The 15,061-nt window shown below is 42.2% G+C and overlaps 1 protein-coding gene across 1 annotated transcript in view; it reads left to right on the top strand.

The window, feature by feature from the left end:
- Positions 1–3,956: 3,956 nt before the first annotated feature.
- rxfp1 (relaxin family peptide receptor 1) overlaps positions 3,957–15,061 on the top strand; it is a 55,160-nt gene continuing 44,055 nt past the window's right edge. Inside the window, exons 1-2 of the mRNA XM_068581841.1 lie at positions 3,957–4,197; positions 9,730–9,867. Of these exons, the coding sequence (XP_068437942.1) occupies positions 4,155–4,197; positions 9,730–9,867 (181 nt within the window). The 5' untranslated portion in view covers positions 3,957–4,154. The remainder of the gene's footprint in view (positions 4,198–9,729; positions 9,868–15,061) is intronic.

Here is a 15,061-nt window from a genome sequence, read left to right as displayed (position 1 = left end):
GAGTATCATCAGGTTTAGAAACTCAGGAAGACTGTTTCTGTATTCCAAGGAAGTCCAAGATAGATGTAATCTAACAGCAAGGCATGAGGCTTGAAATGACATTTCCAGCTATTTCTTTCAACCTTTATTTATATTCAGCGCACTCAGGAAGAAACACCTTTTTGGCAAGTGTGGTGGAGATTAAACAAGTCACATGCTGCAAAGTACTATCAGAATGCAGGGAAATTTTATTTTCACTCTTTTTTGTCTTTGGTTTATTAATAATGTTCCTCATGCTGGGGTTTTAGTTAGCTGCAACACAATGTATAATCTATTTGCAATGCTGGCAACAGACAAATTGATCCACTCATGCTGTTGGCTTTTAAAAAATCACTTCCTGTCTAATCACGAACAGGAAAAGCTACTTCACTAACTAAATGCCTGCTCGGCATAAGCGATGCATTAGCTTTGCAAAGTCAGAACTTTTCAGCTGATGTGGCATTGTGCCTTCAATTCAGTCGGAGGAAGTATCCTGCTACGTTTTCAGTGTCTTTATATATTCAATTGTTTTGATTTAAAAGTGTTTTTTATCACTATGAACAGATTATATTTTTTTTCGGAGTGGTAGAAAACAATCCTCTAAACAATAAAGATACAATTATCAATACTGAGGTCATGAGTTTAAGTCCAACAAACTTTATTATTTGCATTTTTCATTTTCATTTATTCAAATTCAAATTGCCCAATTTCATGATTACACATCTGGCATAGAATAATACGTTCTTTATGGAGCTGGGTGCTTATTTAATACTGATCACAATGCATATCAAAGTGAGTATCTACAATCAATAAGTTCTTCAAACACACATAATGCATCTTGTGTAACGACACATATTGCTGATATGATTCCCCTTTGCAGACGACAACATGATCTGAAAAATATTATGCTTCTTACGACCACCATGCACCTCAACAATACTTTCCAAAGACTTCCGTGCATTACAAAAAAGCAGCTCCTGCACTGAATATTTTGTTTGCCTGTGAACATAATCATCAAACATAATTGGGGTTACGCGTGTTCATAGCCCACCCAGCGCTAATGATATTCAGTACTAATCTTTAGTGCGTTCCTTTATCAATTGCTGGCATAGTCTAATTAAATTGTGTATCACCAATGTGTATCACTACTACATCTGCTGGACACATTCCAGCAGTACGATGCTTCATAAGTCAAAGCTCTATCACGCCAAATATAGATTTGCATACTAAAGCAGCAAAAAACCCAAAATAAACATACAATCCCCTTATACAAGAACAGAGACAAGATTTGAAGATGTGCTTGAAGATGCTTTAAGTCGTGTAATTCACAACCTGCTAAAACATTGTGAGCTACGGTGGCTTGTCTTGTAGTACAGAAAAGGTGTTGAGGCTATCTGAGCTTTCAGGGATGATAATTTGAGGTGAAACTTTTTTTCCCGGTTCGGGATCTTATGTATGTGGATTGTATTGATTCTTTACCATTTATATTGCACCCGTGAATCATGACATTACCCATTTGCCTGTAAATTTCTCCTGACAAAGAAGAAAAAAAGATTCCCTTGAGGCAGTACTTATGCATTTACTGTTTCACTAACATGGATCACGCTACAGCGATTTGGGTTCCAAATAATGTTTTGAGGAGACTGTTAGATTCTTATAGTGGAAAATGGAAAGCGAGGGATGAGGGTTGTAGGGTCAGGGAGTAAGGGATGAGGGATCTTGTGATAGGGTCGAGGGTAAAGGGGTAAGGAAGGAGGGTAGTGGGGGAGGAGAGGTGGTGGGGGACCTTTGATGTATGGTGGCATTGGGGGAGTGAAGACTGAGTGGGGTTGGCAGCTTGAGGGGAGGGGGGGGGGGGGGTTAGGGAGACAAGAAGGGGAGGGTTGCTGATAGTCAAGGAGGAAGTGTACAGGTTCATTGTTAATTGTGTTTAGCACCTTGGTGCGCGGTAAACACATCCTCCTTAAACCTAGCTTGTGAAATAAGATGTAGTGGGTGTGAACTAAAAAGGTCTGTGGTTCTATTCCTGGGCCCTGCAGTCTGCATGTCTCACGATTCTGAATGCCTTTCTGAATGAGTGTGTGAGGATGCACGTGACTGTCTGTCATTCATGATGAGCAGGTGGCCCCTTTGAGTGGTTCCGAAAATATTCAGAATCTGAAATGGTTTAATGCCAATTATGCTTGCGCCCAAATCATACGGTGTGTGGCTTGATGCTGCGCCAAACAACGCCGGACAGGGCATTGAAAATCTGGACGTCAGGTCACCCTCGTGTCTTGCTCAAGGACACTGAGACATCCGCCATGGAAATTACCACTAGTTCTGCTTTATTCTTGTAGGGGAAGTCCCACAAATGTCGGACCGTCAAACTCCATCGTGTCTGGGTTCAGAACATTAGCAGCTGTCCCACAACAGTATCTGAAGTCTCAGGACTCTCAAAAAGCCAACTCATAAATGTGAAGCCATTTGCAAACAAATGCAGTGCGATACACGAGTAAATCCATCAAAATGCAGAAATATATTTGTGATTTTTTTTTGTGACATTTATATAAATCATTGGAATGTATTTGTGAATCCTTCTGTGTGCATTTGCCATTACTGAGACTAATCTGACCCCATACATTTAATACACTGCTAAATATTGATCCATGCAGCTTATAACCTTTCAGCCAAGGGCGTAAGTTTGGTCTCGGCATTGGTAGGAAAAGCTTATAAAGTTGTTTACAAAGCCATATTATATATACAAAAAAGTATAGTTTGTTGTATTTATAAAATCATAGAACAAGAATAAAGTCAATTATTGACATTGTATTGCTATTTTACCTGTTATAACTATCAAACTCTTTTAAAGAGGAGAAAACAAATACTGTCATGTGTCAACTATGACAGGACCTGAAGTCCTATCAATATTTAATGCCGTAAGGTGTTCATCCTCGAACAGCAAGGTATAGTAGCTTTGATCCCGACGTGAGGTTTCCAATTTAAAACTCATATCTTTTGCTCCGTTTACAGTGAGCGTCACTACGCTGGACTTTTAGATCACCGCAAACGGAGGATGGATCTGTTTTTACTAGCGGACGCTTCACTGTCTCCTGAGCTGCCACAGAAGCAGCAGCAGTAGTTGAGTTGATGAACACCCTCCAACATTAAATATTGATAGGACTGCAGGTCCTGTCATAGTTGACACATGACAGTATTTGTTTTCAAAAAGAGTTTGATAGTTATAACAGGTAAAATAGCAATACAGTGTCAATAATTGTCTTTATTCTTGTTCTATGATTTCATAAATACAACAAACTATATTTTTTTGTATATATATAATATGACTTTATATACAACTTTATAAGCTGGTCCTACCAGGGACCATGAGATGAGCCAATACACACTGGGAAACCGATTTTTAGGCATGGATCATCACCCTTGCTGTCAGACCAAGCTGCCTCTGAGCAGCATTTTCTGTGAACCCACATAAACTGACCACATCCTGTGGACTTTCTCTGCCGCTTATGTAGAACTGGAGGGATATCTCTTAGGAAATCATGCCAGGATTGTTTTTATTCTATTCGAATAAATTAAAAGTGACAACAGTTTCAGTTATTCGGCAGTTAGAGATTGTTAACGATGCTCCTGTGAATGCATCAGGGCGGTCCGCGGGGTTGACTCCATGCACCGCAGTGTTGGCTGCCGACAAAAGGCATCTAATGAATGCAAAGCAGCAGCTAGCTTCAACACAGATTTCCTTCAAAGCCCGGATTCCCCTCTTCTCCCGTGTGAGATGCCCCCCCCCCCCCCCCCTCTCTGCTCTCTCACTCCCACCACTCCACCTGTGCTGTCGCTGCCGCTCGCGCGTCACACGACGCCAACTGACTCGTGAGACCTTCCTCTGAGTCGGACAGCGCGCAGACCGAGTCGACCTTGCGAAGCGGCCGCGGGTTCTCTCTCCAGGTTCTCCAGGTTCTCCAGGTTCTCCTCCTGCAGCCGCGGTGTCTTATCTGCGCGTGTTTACTACACGAGGGCAAACTTTTTTCTTTTTTTCTTCTTGAATTTTTACGCACGGGTTCCCAAATTTGGACATCGCTGATTCTTCTGCACCAACAAACCACCTCTGGATCTACACAAGAACTTCAGGAGGGACCATGCAGGTGTATGTGGCCGTAGTTCTGGCGTATGGAGTGTCGGGTGAGCAACTTCTCTTGTTGACGAATTTAGAAGTCGTTAAAAATAAATCGACGCTGTCGTCAATCCAAATCTGATCAGGTTGCTCACTATGTATTGTGAGCACTATGGAGGCACTATGGAGGCAAGGCACCCCATGGGGTACTTGAGATAAACAAAAAAAAGAAATGATTTCAAATAAGCACGGAATTAAAAAAATTTTTTTAATATTGTATAATATAAATGTAAGTTATTTAACTGAATTGTGTATATTCTATAGTAAATCAGACACTGATTACACAGCGTTGTGTATTACTTTGTTTTTTTCAACCCAAAATGTTTAACGCAAGGGAGTACTTGGCTCAAAAAAGAAAAAAAAGAAATCACAAAAAAATGGTTGAGAACCACTTTATTAAACAATTAGTTTTCAAAGAAGTGACCTCTTCAGGTCATATATATATGTATACACACACACACACACACACACACACACACACACACACACACACACACACACACACACACACACACACACATTTTTGACAAAGTTAATGTGGAGCAAAACATGACCTTTGTGGGGTTTTTAATATCCTCTGTAGTTTTGTGAGTTAGCGCTGTGGATCTGGTTGTCAGTGCATCCATCCTAACAGTTAATATGAGAGCTGTCATCGGTCGCTGTGCAGAAGTCCCGTGCACATCCTCTATCAAGGACAGGCTTACATCTCTGTGTGAAGCCTGGATTACCAAAAGCACCCATACACAGAATTACCACTGACAGCAAATACGTGGTTGGTCAGAACGCCTCAATGAGAGCCGGTCAGGTCAAAATGATGTTATTATTTCAAAGAGCAGAGGAGCATTGAGTGGGTTTGATCTCATAAATCAAGCGTTGGCATCTCATCTGCAACACTAAACTGTGTTGCAGCTGTATGTTTCACATTCTGAGCATGGATGTGGAGGGAAAAATAGCAATGAATAAGTCATACCTTTGCCGCACTGTGTGCCACTCTTTGAGAAAACTCTTCCAGCGACCAATTAGGATTCTATCTTTTTTATTGTCTTCTTCAAAAGATGATATGCATCTCTCCAGAAGCTCAAAGAGGGATGTCTTAAACATCTCTTGGATCCTGACTCGCAGCCAGCCTGCCATAAGGGGCTGTCGAGCCTTTGGTTTTTGTGATGCACCTGCTGCCTGGAGTCTGTCCCTATCAGCTTCTGTTTGGCTGACTCTAGCTATTGAATGCGTAGCAGAGACCGAGCAGTGGCCAGTTGAGCAAAAGATTGTTTCCATCCGTTTAGAGTTGGAAAAATCTCATGAAGAGCAACTGATAAGAGAAACACCATCCTGCACAGACAGACAGACAACAGATGGGATGTGTACAGAATAACCAACATCATCAAATTACCATGTAGGACCACAACATCGCACATAGAGTGTAAACGTGGTCAAACAAGTGCACACAAATACATTTTATCGAAACTGCTTCTTATTTCAAATTCAAAGTAAAATAGATAACCAGAGGGTTCAAAAATGGAAAACATTTATGGCCGATCGACTGTGAAATGAAGGCGATGAAAGTTTCCCCACGAAAACAATGGAGTGTATACTTCCAACTTCTTTTTTTTAATGGTGAATACAGATAAGTTGATATTTCCACGTGCGTTCGTTCGCACCTTTTAACTTAAGATGCAAAGCATTTAAATGGGGGTCTGTGTCGCTGTTGTTATTAGCAGAGACCCAACAGTAAAGTACCTGAAACAAATACACTCCTTTTAAGTTCAGTGGTTTATCTGAAATGTAAATTACACTTATTCTGTCACAGGTGGACCGACCATGTCTTGGCCATGCAGGCAATTCTAAGTATATTAGAAATTGAACTGCAGAGATATGAGTGTCTTCACACTTGTGCTGTATGGGAACACTTTGCATCTTGACAAAGTATCACTCAAAAAATCTAGGAGGCAAAAGGTGTGACCGGAATATGTCAGCTATTATTCGCATTTTTAATTTGTGTTATATTTTTCTTATCATGCTAAGAAAAAGGGTAAGTTAAATGTCAAATGATGAAAAGTAATCCCAGATAGCCTTTTTCATTTCTAGTCTTATAGATTTATGGTCTCCTGTCAGCCTTATCTATGGCATGCAGGGCAAATTGGCCAAAACCTTCTGTCCCAATGTCTGTCTGTTATGTCATATGTCAGTAACGACATGTATCCAGATGTAGCATGTGCTATATGAAAGTAAATAGGAAATAATTCCATGGTTTCCTATATTTGTGTCATACTTGAGAAATTGTGTTTTCTCATTCATTTAGGATCAAAATATTCAGATTTTCTTAAACATTTCGTCTTTTACCAACTATGAATCAAATTGTGTTTTACCATATCTGAATAGATTTGGTTTATTTACTGTATGATTTAATTTAAAATCGATACATCTGCATCTTGATTTGTCACTTGGCCCTACCCTTAACTCAACCAACTTGACTCTAAAGATGCACATTGTCTTTTAGAGTTGCTTCCATTGCGTCAGTGCATGATGCTGATGAAAAGGTGAGGCTTTGACTGTCAGGTTTTATTAGGAATGTGCAATAATGGGGACTTTCCAATCCACAGTGATGGCTCATGTCCCACTGTTAACTGTCTTTGTTATTTCTCGTTATATATTTGCACATATGTTTAACTTACGAAATATCTTTGTCATAGCTGTTGGTGTTTTTACTTTCCTTTCTCCCCTAATCATAAAAATGTCAACTCTTTCCTTGTGCTTTCTCTGATCGCAGCTATCTGCTGTGATGGAGTGCCTCAGACTGAAATAGTTGTGCTTGGTGATGTAGTGGCATGAATCCTAACCATAAGAGGATATGGAGACCAAGAAGGATTTCATATTTGCTAATAATAAAACTTTATACTCCAGGGAATGGGGAACATTTTCCATTCGTTTCAATAAAATAGACCAATTTTAAAATGTGCTTTCCATCCGTCGTGGAAACAGATTTGTCGTGGTGCCGTTTGTTAATGAGCCTAGCATCAGGTGGGAGCGTCGCAGTTGAATCTATACGCACTTAGCACTTTACCATTGGAATCATGATGCATGTCAAAAGCAAGGGTAAGCCAATCATGGATCTCTAGTGCTGTGATTTAGCATCATGTCACTTATGAGAACAAGTAGTCTGAGAATGTAGCGGGCTGGAAAAATAAAGAAATAAAAATGAAATAAAGGTGTGAAACATTCTCAAGAAAGACAAACGCGTCCTTTAGGCTCCTCAAGAAGTTTGGTATGAGCACCAAAGCTCGATGCAACTTTTATCTCCGCACCAAGAAGAGTGTTCAGACTTTGCGGTTTAGCAGCCTGATTGTTCAGGGCTGCAGATTGCTACCAAGGACTGCAAAGCAGGAAAAACTCAAATCTTTATACCATTTCTACCACTTGCTGTGAAAAAAGAAAGAAAAAAGAAGGCCGAGAACATCATTAAGGACACCAGGCGACTCACTCATGCTCTCACACATTCCATCTAAAACACATTACCGAAGCACCGAATCACTCACGGACCGACTCATGGGCTGCTTTCCTCCGGCAACGACATTGCTGAGCCGCTGAGGCAGTCATACATGTAATGGATTACTGGGAAAGGCAGTGCGCATCTTTTTCTTGTCTTCTGCATATGAGTGACAGTGAGCACAAGCGTTTCATTGTGTTTTAAAGCTCATGGTCATCTTGAACTTTATTTGATATAACAATTTACCCAGAATGTCTTTCACCATCTTTTTATTTTTATTTTTAATGATGTCGACCTTCAGTGATGTGCAAACCACAAAATTAGGAATATACATGAATATTTATTTAAGAAAGATAACAAATTTGGTTGATGATTAATTGTTCATATTCGAATACATGTTGTATGGAGCATTCATATTAGTCTTGCAAAACATTGAGTCACATCGAAAGTATTTAATCCACCAAAGCCAACTGTGATCTTTAGTTTATTTCCCAGAAATATAATCATATTATTGTACCCACAGTGAACATGTAAAACTATGATAAGAAATGAGCTGAATACATTTTTCAAAAAAAGACTAGGGATGCTGCTGCTGTAACCTTTAGTGCCTAATTAAAAAGAGACGATTTGAGAGGTCTTGTTGAGACATCGTGACATGTTAAATAAATAATTTAGCTTGAAGCCAAGCTGTTAAGTGCCTCAGCTATAATGAGGTTAGTCTTAAATTATAATCCCTTCTTAATTGGTTTCAGTGCAGAGACACCAGATTGCTGTATGGTAGATGCAATTTCCTCTTCCAGCTTCCTGGTATATGAAGTCGGTTTTACATCCACCATATTTGTCAGTGTGTAGATATCCTCGACTGATTAAGAAAGTTGTATCTAACATTCTGAACATTATCATACCAGCTACTCAGCAACTACTAATAAGTATATGACATTACTCTCCCGCTGTGTGTGTGGTCCTCGGAGCTTCTATGTTCTTTGTTGACATTTAAGGGCCTTGTCTCATCATGCTGAGAGCCGCTGAGAGGCAATCAAATTTCTTCCAATCTCCCACCTTGCAGCTATTTGAAGGGACTCATAAACAAATTTGTAGTACAAAGAACAGCCCTTGTGATCATCCCTTTGACATGAGTTTTAGACGAATGGATACACAAACTGCCTTTGTGAGACCAACGAATATGTAAATAGTCAAAAGTAGGAGTTATATTGAACAATATTTATTAATACTCAAAGTGCAGTGAACAAAAAGGTTCTCAGTGAAGTGGGAGAGATGAACAAATATAATTCAATACAGCCAAACCAGGCCTGGCTAGCAATACCTCTGGAAACCAATCAAATACCACAACTTTGCATGCTTCCATAAACAATGCTTCACCAATACAAATACAGAGAGAGCACCGGCCAATGAATCTCATGCGACTAGACAAAGGGTGCCCAAAAACTCACCTCCGGTCCTCGAACTCCCAACCACAAACCATCACAAGGTCAGTCTCAGAGTTCAACCGTGGCATCGCTCACGGGGAGAGCGGTCGTCTTGAAAACCACAAGGTAGCCGGTCTCCCCGTAGTTTGCAGGTCAAAGTGTCCTTGAGCACGACACTGAACCCCCAGTTGCTCCCCGGGTGCGTCACAGCACTGTAAGGATGCGTAAAATGCAGAGAATGATTTCCCTTTTGTGGGATTAATAAAGGATTACAAATAAAGAACAAGAAACTAAGTGTGAACCTCTCAGGCTTCCCCCTTTTAAGCTGGGCCCCGCTCTGCTGATGGGCCATCTTGAACTCTGAGGAGCAGCATATAGCCTGCACAGGTGGAAACCAGTCATCTGAAGAGAAAAACAAGGGAGAGAGAGAGAGAGAGAGAGAGAGGGAGAGAGAGAGAGAGGCAGGAAGGGAGAAGCACATACGCAGTGGCACGTAACAGTCAAACAGAGGCATCGGTATTGCGTTGAACCAGTAAAAAGTTCCTCACTGTAACTTCAACTGTCAAGGGCCAAAGGCAGAAATGTGACAGTCCTAATCATACTTATGGATGTTCTGCTTTGTTTTTTAGCACTCAATATCACGGAGGAGAAGGCGGCATGCCCGCTTGGATATTTCCCCTGTGGCAACCTGACTGTGTGCCTCCCTCAGCTCCTGCATTGCAACGGCATCGATGACTGTGGAAATCAAGCGGATGAGGAGAACTGTGGTAAATAATTGTTTCTGCTTGAGAAAATGCTTAAGTCCTATGTGCTGATGTACTTCATACAGTAGAGTGAAGCACATGCAGCCACATACAGTAGCAGGTAATAGCAAATGGCTACTTTCTGCTCGTAGTCCTTGGGCAGGTATAGAAAAGTGAAAGAGTAAGAGCTGTTTGACATTACAAGCAGATTATGTTGAAGTCGAACCTGTCAGTTTCATGGAACAGCAGGTACGGTTGGGGGGAGATAGGTGAGCGTCAGGGACTGAGGTTGTATGACGAATGGGTGAAATTGAGTAGATGATCAAATCGGGTCTAATGGTCTGTCACCATTGTGGAGGGGCAGGAAACCCAGGGAGTGAGACTCAGCAAGGTGGGAGAGGAGGGGGGGGGAGGAGGGGGGGTTAGCTCGTCTTGATGCGGCTGCATTGTTTCCCCTTTAATTCCTGTTATGAGATGTTTGCGTTATTGTTTAGAAAGGTCTGTAATATCAAAGCATTACTGAAACAAGTCCTGTTGGCAGTGTTGGAGAGGCGGCTCACAGTTCACGGTGCAAACAATAACAACAACAACAACAACAACAACAAATGTGCTGACATAGCTAATAATGAAATGGGAACCAAAAGTTCCAACTGCATCATGGGCTGTAATGAGTAAATCCTTTGGGAGCACTCTCACCTCGCACATGCACTATCTATGTAATGAAAGCACAAAGAAGCTCAGTCTTCAGATCCTTAATAGACCTGGTAATGTCCCGTGTGGCACTGAGAGTATATTGCTGACAGAGCTGCTGTATCGCCACCTTTCCACAATCCCACCTCTGTTTCAACGAGGTAAAATCATGCTTTGCTTCTGTAATACTGCCCTCTGTTCTTCCACTTCATGGCCCTCTTTTGTCCCCTCATTTTCCACCTGCTGGACCACCTCTGTCCCTTATTATTCCGCCTCCTGCACCCCACCTGTCCCCTCTTTGCTCACCTCCTGCACCCCACCTGCCCCCCCTTTGTTCACCTCTTGCACCCCACCTGTCCCCTCTTTGTTCACCTCCTGCACCCCACCTGTCCCCTCTTTGTTCACCTCCTGCACCCCACCTGTCCCCTCTTTGCTCACCTCCTGCACCCCACCTGTCTCCTCTTTGTTCAACTCCTGCACCCCACCTGTCCCATCTTTGTTCACCTCCTGCACCCCACCTGTCCCCTCTTTGTTCACCTCCTGCACCCCACCTGTCCGCTCTTTGTTCACCTCCTGCACCCCACCTGTCCCCTCTTTGTTCACCTCCTGCACCCCACCTGTCCCCTCTTTGTTCACCTCCTGCACCCCACCTGTCCCCTCTTTGTTCACCTCCTGCACCCCACCTGTCCCCTCTTTGTTCACCTTCTGCACCCCACCTGCCCCCTCTTTGTTCACCTCCTGCACCCCACCTGTCCCCTCTTTGTTCACCTTCTGCACCCCACCTGCCCCCTCTTTGTTCACCTCCTGCACCCCACCTGTCCCCTCTTTGTTCACCTCCTGCACCCCACCTGTCCCCTCTTTGTTCACCTTTGTTCACATTTTTTCAAACTCCTCCACTCTCTGTTTGAACACTAGATTGAGCTGTTCATTCCTGTTGTTGAGGATCATGAAGAGCTGCCTCCTATGAGACACCGTATGCTTTAAGAGCGGTGATTTGCACCCTGAGGACAGTGTCTTTACCTGAGATACAACTCTCCCGTGTCTGGATATTGCTCCCGCTATTATCTCATCCTTAATTGGATTTTCTTTGGGGGGCGGCTGTAGCTCAGGTTGATGAGTGATCGTCTGGTTACCACCGGATCGATATCCAGACCCCCCCCCCCACCCAATAGTTCACGGGGGTGTCCCTAAGCAAGACACCTAACCCCTCGTTGCTTCTCGGGCGCCTCACAGAGCAGCCCACTGCAAAATAAAGGATGACTTTATCTTTCCTTTCTTCTTAATGAACACTGTGCTCAGAGGAAGAAGGGGTACGTAAGTGTCAAACACCACGATCCCCCTCTCAACTACCATGTTGGCTTTGCATATGCTATCTCAAAAGACGAGCACAGCATGGTTCATGCTAGCAGCGGACTTCACGCTGCTGTGGCTTACTAACTTCCCCACTGTCAGGCTGTAGAAAAATGGCGCTATCTTCACTCCGTGTTTTCGGGTCAGCTTGTGCAGCTCCACGACAGAGCCGCACGCCGAGCAGCACGCACTGCACACAAACACAAACAAAGACTCTACAACCAGCTAAACGTACACACAAAACCCAGTGAACCATACTTAGCACAAAACACTTACACACATTACCCAGTGAAGAAAAAGTTAGAAAAAAACGATAGTATCGCTCTCGAAACTACGCTCCGAGCAATCCTTCCACTCAATTCCTCTAATGCGTTGCAAATAGTTGTTTGTTGCTATAGTAGTATATAGTATATAGTACTATAGTATATAGTACTCTGAGTGTAGAGCAATACTCTTGCGGACAGAAGGCAGCGAAAGCAGAAATTCTACTGAATCTTAGAGAAGTTGAACCATATTTCTGTGCAGAAGTATCGCGAAGAAAGTCACATTTACAAAACGTAAACATCGTAGCTTGTGGATCATCACTAAATAATATACACTTTCAATTTAAACAACCCCAAATATGACAGGTAACTATTTTGTCGGAGGCAGTTTTGAGGCTTCCTCGCCTCTGCTGATCTCCAGCTCACGCACGACTGATTTCCTGAATTCATCTTGAGGCGGTCAGAATCACTCATGACTCCTTTGCGGAAACAGATTCAGCTCATGAAACAGCTGTCTAATTAGAATTCAGGACAGTTATGAATTCGTCTGACTTCCATCTATCCTCCAGGCTCGAGTGCAGGCCCCGCAGGAAGGTTCGTGATGTGGTGACAGCTTTGTGTCCAGCGAGGGAAGCGTTCCACTGCCTTTCGTATTGGCAGAAAATAATGACCTGCGTTGTTGGCTAATACCGGGTTATATGATTATTAGACGCGTAGCTTGGTATTGACTGGTCAAGTTCTTACGTCCAGCAGCAGACAAAGCTGAAGTGACGCTCGCACGCAGAGAGGGAACAGGAGCCAGCAGTTATTGTCGCCCTTTTATCATCCATGGATGTAAGCAGTGGCGGCTGATGAATTTTAGTAAACATCTTTGTATGACTCAATGCAAACAAAAGATATCAAACACTCATCACTAATTTGCAGTTAAATATTTTAAATTTTTTCCACACTGATATAATAAGGACATATTCATACAATTCAGTATATATTAATATATATATATATAGAAAAAGTATAATATATAAACACTAGGGCTGGGCAAATTAACACGCTAATATTGCATTAACTTTTCAATCGATTAACGGCGTTAATTATTTGATCATGCGTTAACTGCAATTTTTTTTGGGGTGAGGGGGAGGCTTTTACTTTGAAGGCGGTTATTGTAAGTGCTGGCTCCCGCTTCCGTAGTCTCACCGGACGATTTGCCGACTTGAGCCTGACGCGAAGGAAGTATTGTTCTGTAGTTTCTGTGCTGAGTCGCCTCACAAAGCTTCACAGGCGCTCAGTCTATACCTGCAGCTCGCGCTGCAACCTCAGTGCCCCCGGATTGAACATGAATCGCGCAAAGCCGCCGCTGATACCCGTCAGCTGTCCTTCACATCTCCACCTCATTCAACCAGACGTCAGTGCACTTGTTCAAGACGACACAGACTGGACTTTTCTCACTGAGGAAGAAAAATTGGACTGAAAACATGAAAAGCACTTATTGCTTTTGTATGGAATTAATCAATTGCTGGTCTTTAACATCTTTAAGGGAAGCAACAGACTGAACATCGACTAAATAAAGAGTGGTTTGTCCCTCACAGGGACCCTTACTGCTGAACAGTACCTGTTCAGAAAAAAAAGAAAACAGATGTTTAAACTACATATGTATGTTAACTTGTTGTTGCTCCAGAGTGCTGTTATACTGTCCTGGTGACATTACCTTCAAATAAAAGCTGCAATACACTAGTTTTTACTTCATTCTTGATTTTGGCGCATAATGTGATTGCGCCAAATTGTGATTAAATCGCAGAAAAAACATGCGATTAATCAGTTAATTTTTTTCAACTTAGCTCAGTCCTAGTAAATACAATCTAATTTAATCATAAATATACATATAAATATCATGAAAATATTATAACAAATATATAAATATATGTATATTGTCTAGTAGAACAAGTTTATATTTTAAGATGCCCCTATGAAGTTTGTTTGTTGGGGAAACACCCAATCACTGTGGTGAGGAAACCTGCATGTTTTTATGACACTATTATTTGTACCTCTCAATGACCTGCTTATTGAAGTCCGGCACATCCTTGACAAGTGTCTTCTCCATGGGGAGCCTACATAGCCAGAGCATTAAGGCGATCCTGTGTCAGGGTGTTTCTCAGGAAGGTCTTGATCCTCTTCAAAGTGCAGAAACACATCTCGGATTCAGCTGTTGTCACGGATGTGGTGCTAAAGATCCTGAGAAGATTGACAGTCTCTGTGAAGGTTGCTCTTCATGAAAAACTGGAACATGGGCACTGCGCCACTGCAAGGCTTGAACTCGCTGTTCTCATGGGACTGTGAGAGACGCGCAGGCGAACACAAGAGACGAGAACACACGACGAGACGAGAACAGACGACTAGCCGTGAGCGTGGGGTCAACTGAGAACGGCCCCTTCGGAAGTCTTATTTGCGGCACAGATTGAAAACATTTTATGTCACTCGGTCATTTATTTAATCAGTGATTAAACTGCGTAAGAGACCCGTCTTTCTTGAGCCAAATCGATCTGGCACGTGCATGTGCACGTGCATGTGCATGTGCACTGCGCAGCAGACACGTGCACAAGAGCAGCTGAGAGGTGCACTAGCGGAGAGGACAAGCAGGAAAAACAGATATTTTGCGCAGATATCCTATTTTATACATTTTACTTGGTATAGCTCAAACACACACTTATTGACAATTTGGATAATTCATCATTATTATATTTTTCATAGTGCTGTCGAGCGATTAAAATGTTTCATCGCATTTATTTCATAGTTAACTCGCGATGAATCGCAATTAATCGCATTTTTTTAAATTCATTTTAATGCTGTTAACATGAAAAAGTGGATTGGTTTGCTTTATGCAAATGTTTTATTTTATTGAAAAAAAATAATTGCCAAAC

This window comes from Clinocottus analis, unplaced genomic scaffold, assembly GCF_023055335.1.
Source record: "Clinocottus analis isolate CAN_PGR_092001 unplaced genomic scaffold, fCliAna1.0.p SCAF_10, whole genome shotgun sequence".
Taxonomy (NCBI): Eukaryota; Metazoa; Chordata; class Actinopteri; order Perciformes; family Cottidae; genus Clinocottus; species Clinocottus analis.
This window is presented reverse-complemented; position numbering and strand designations above follow the sequence as displayed.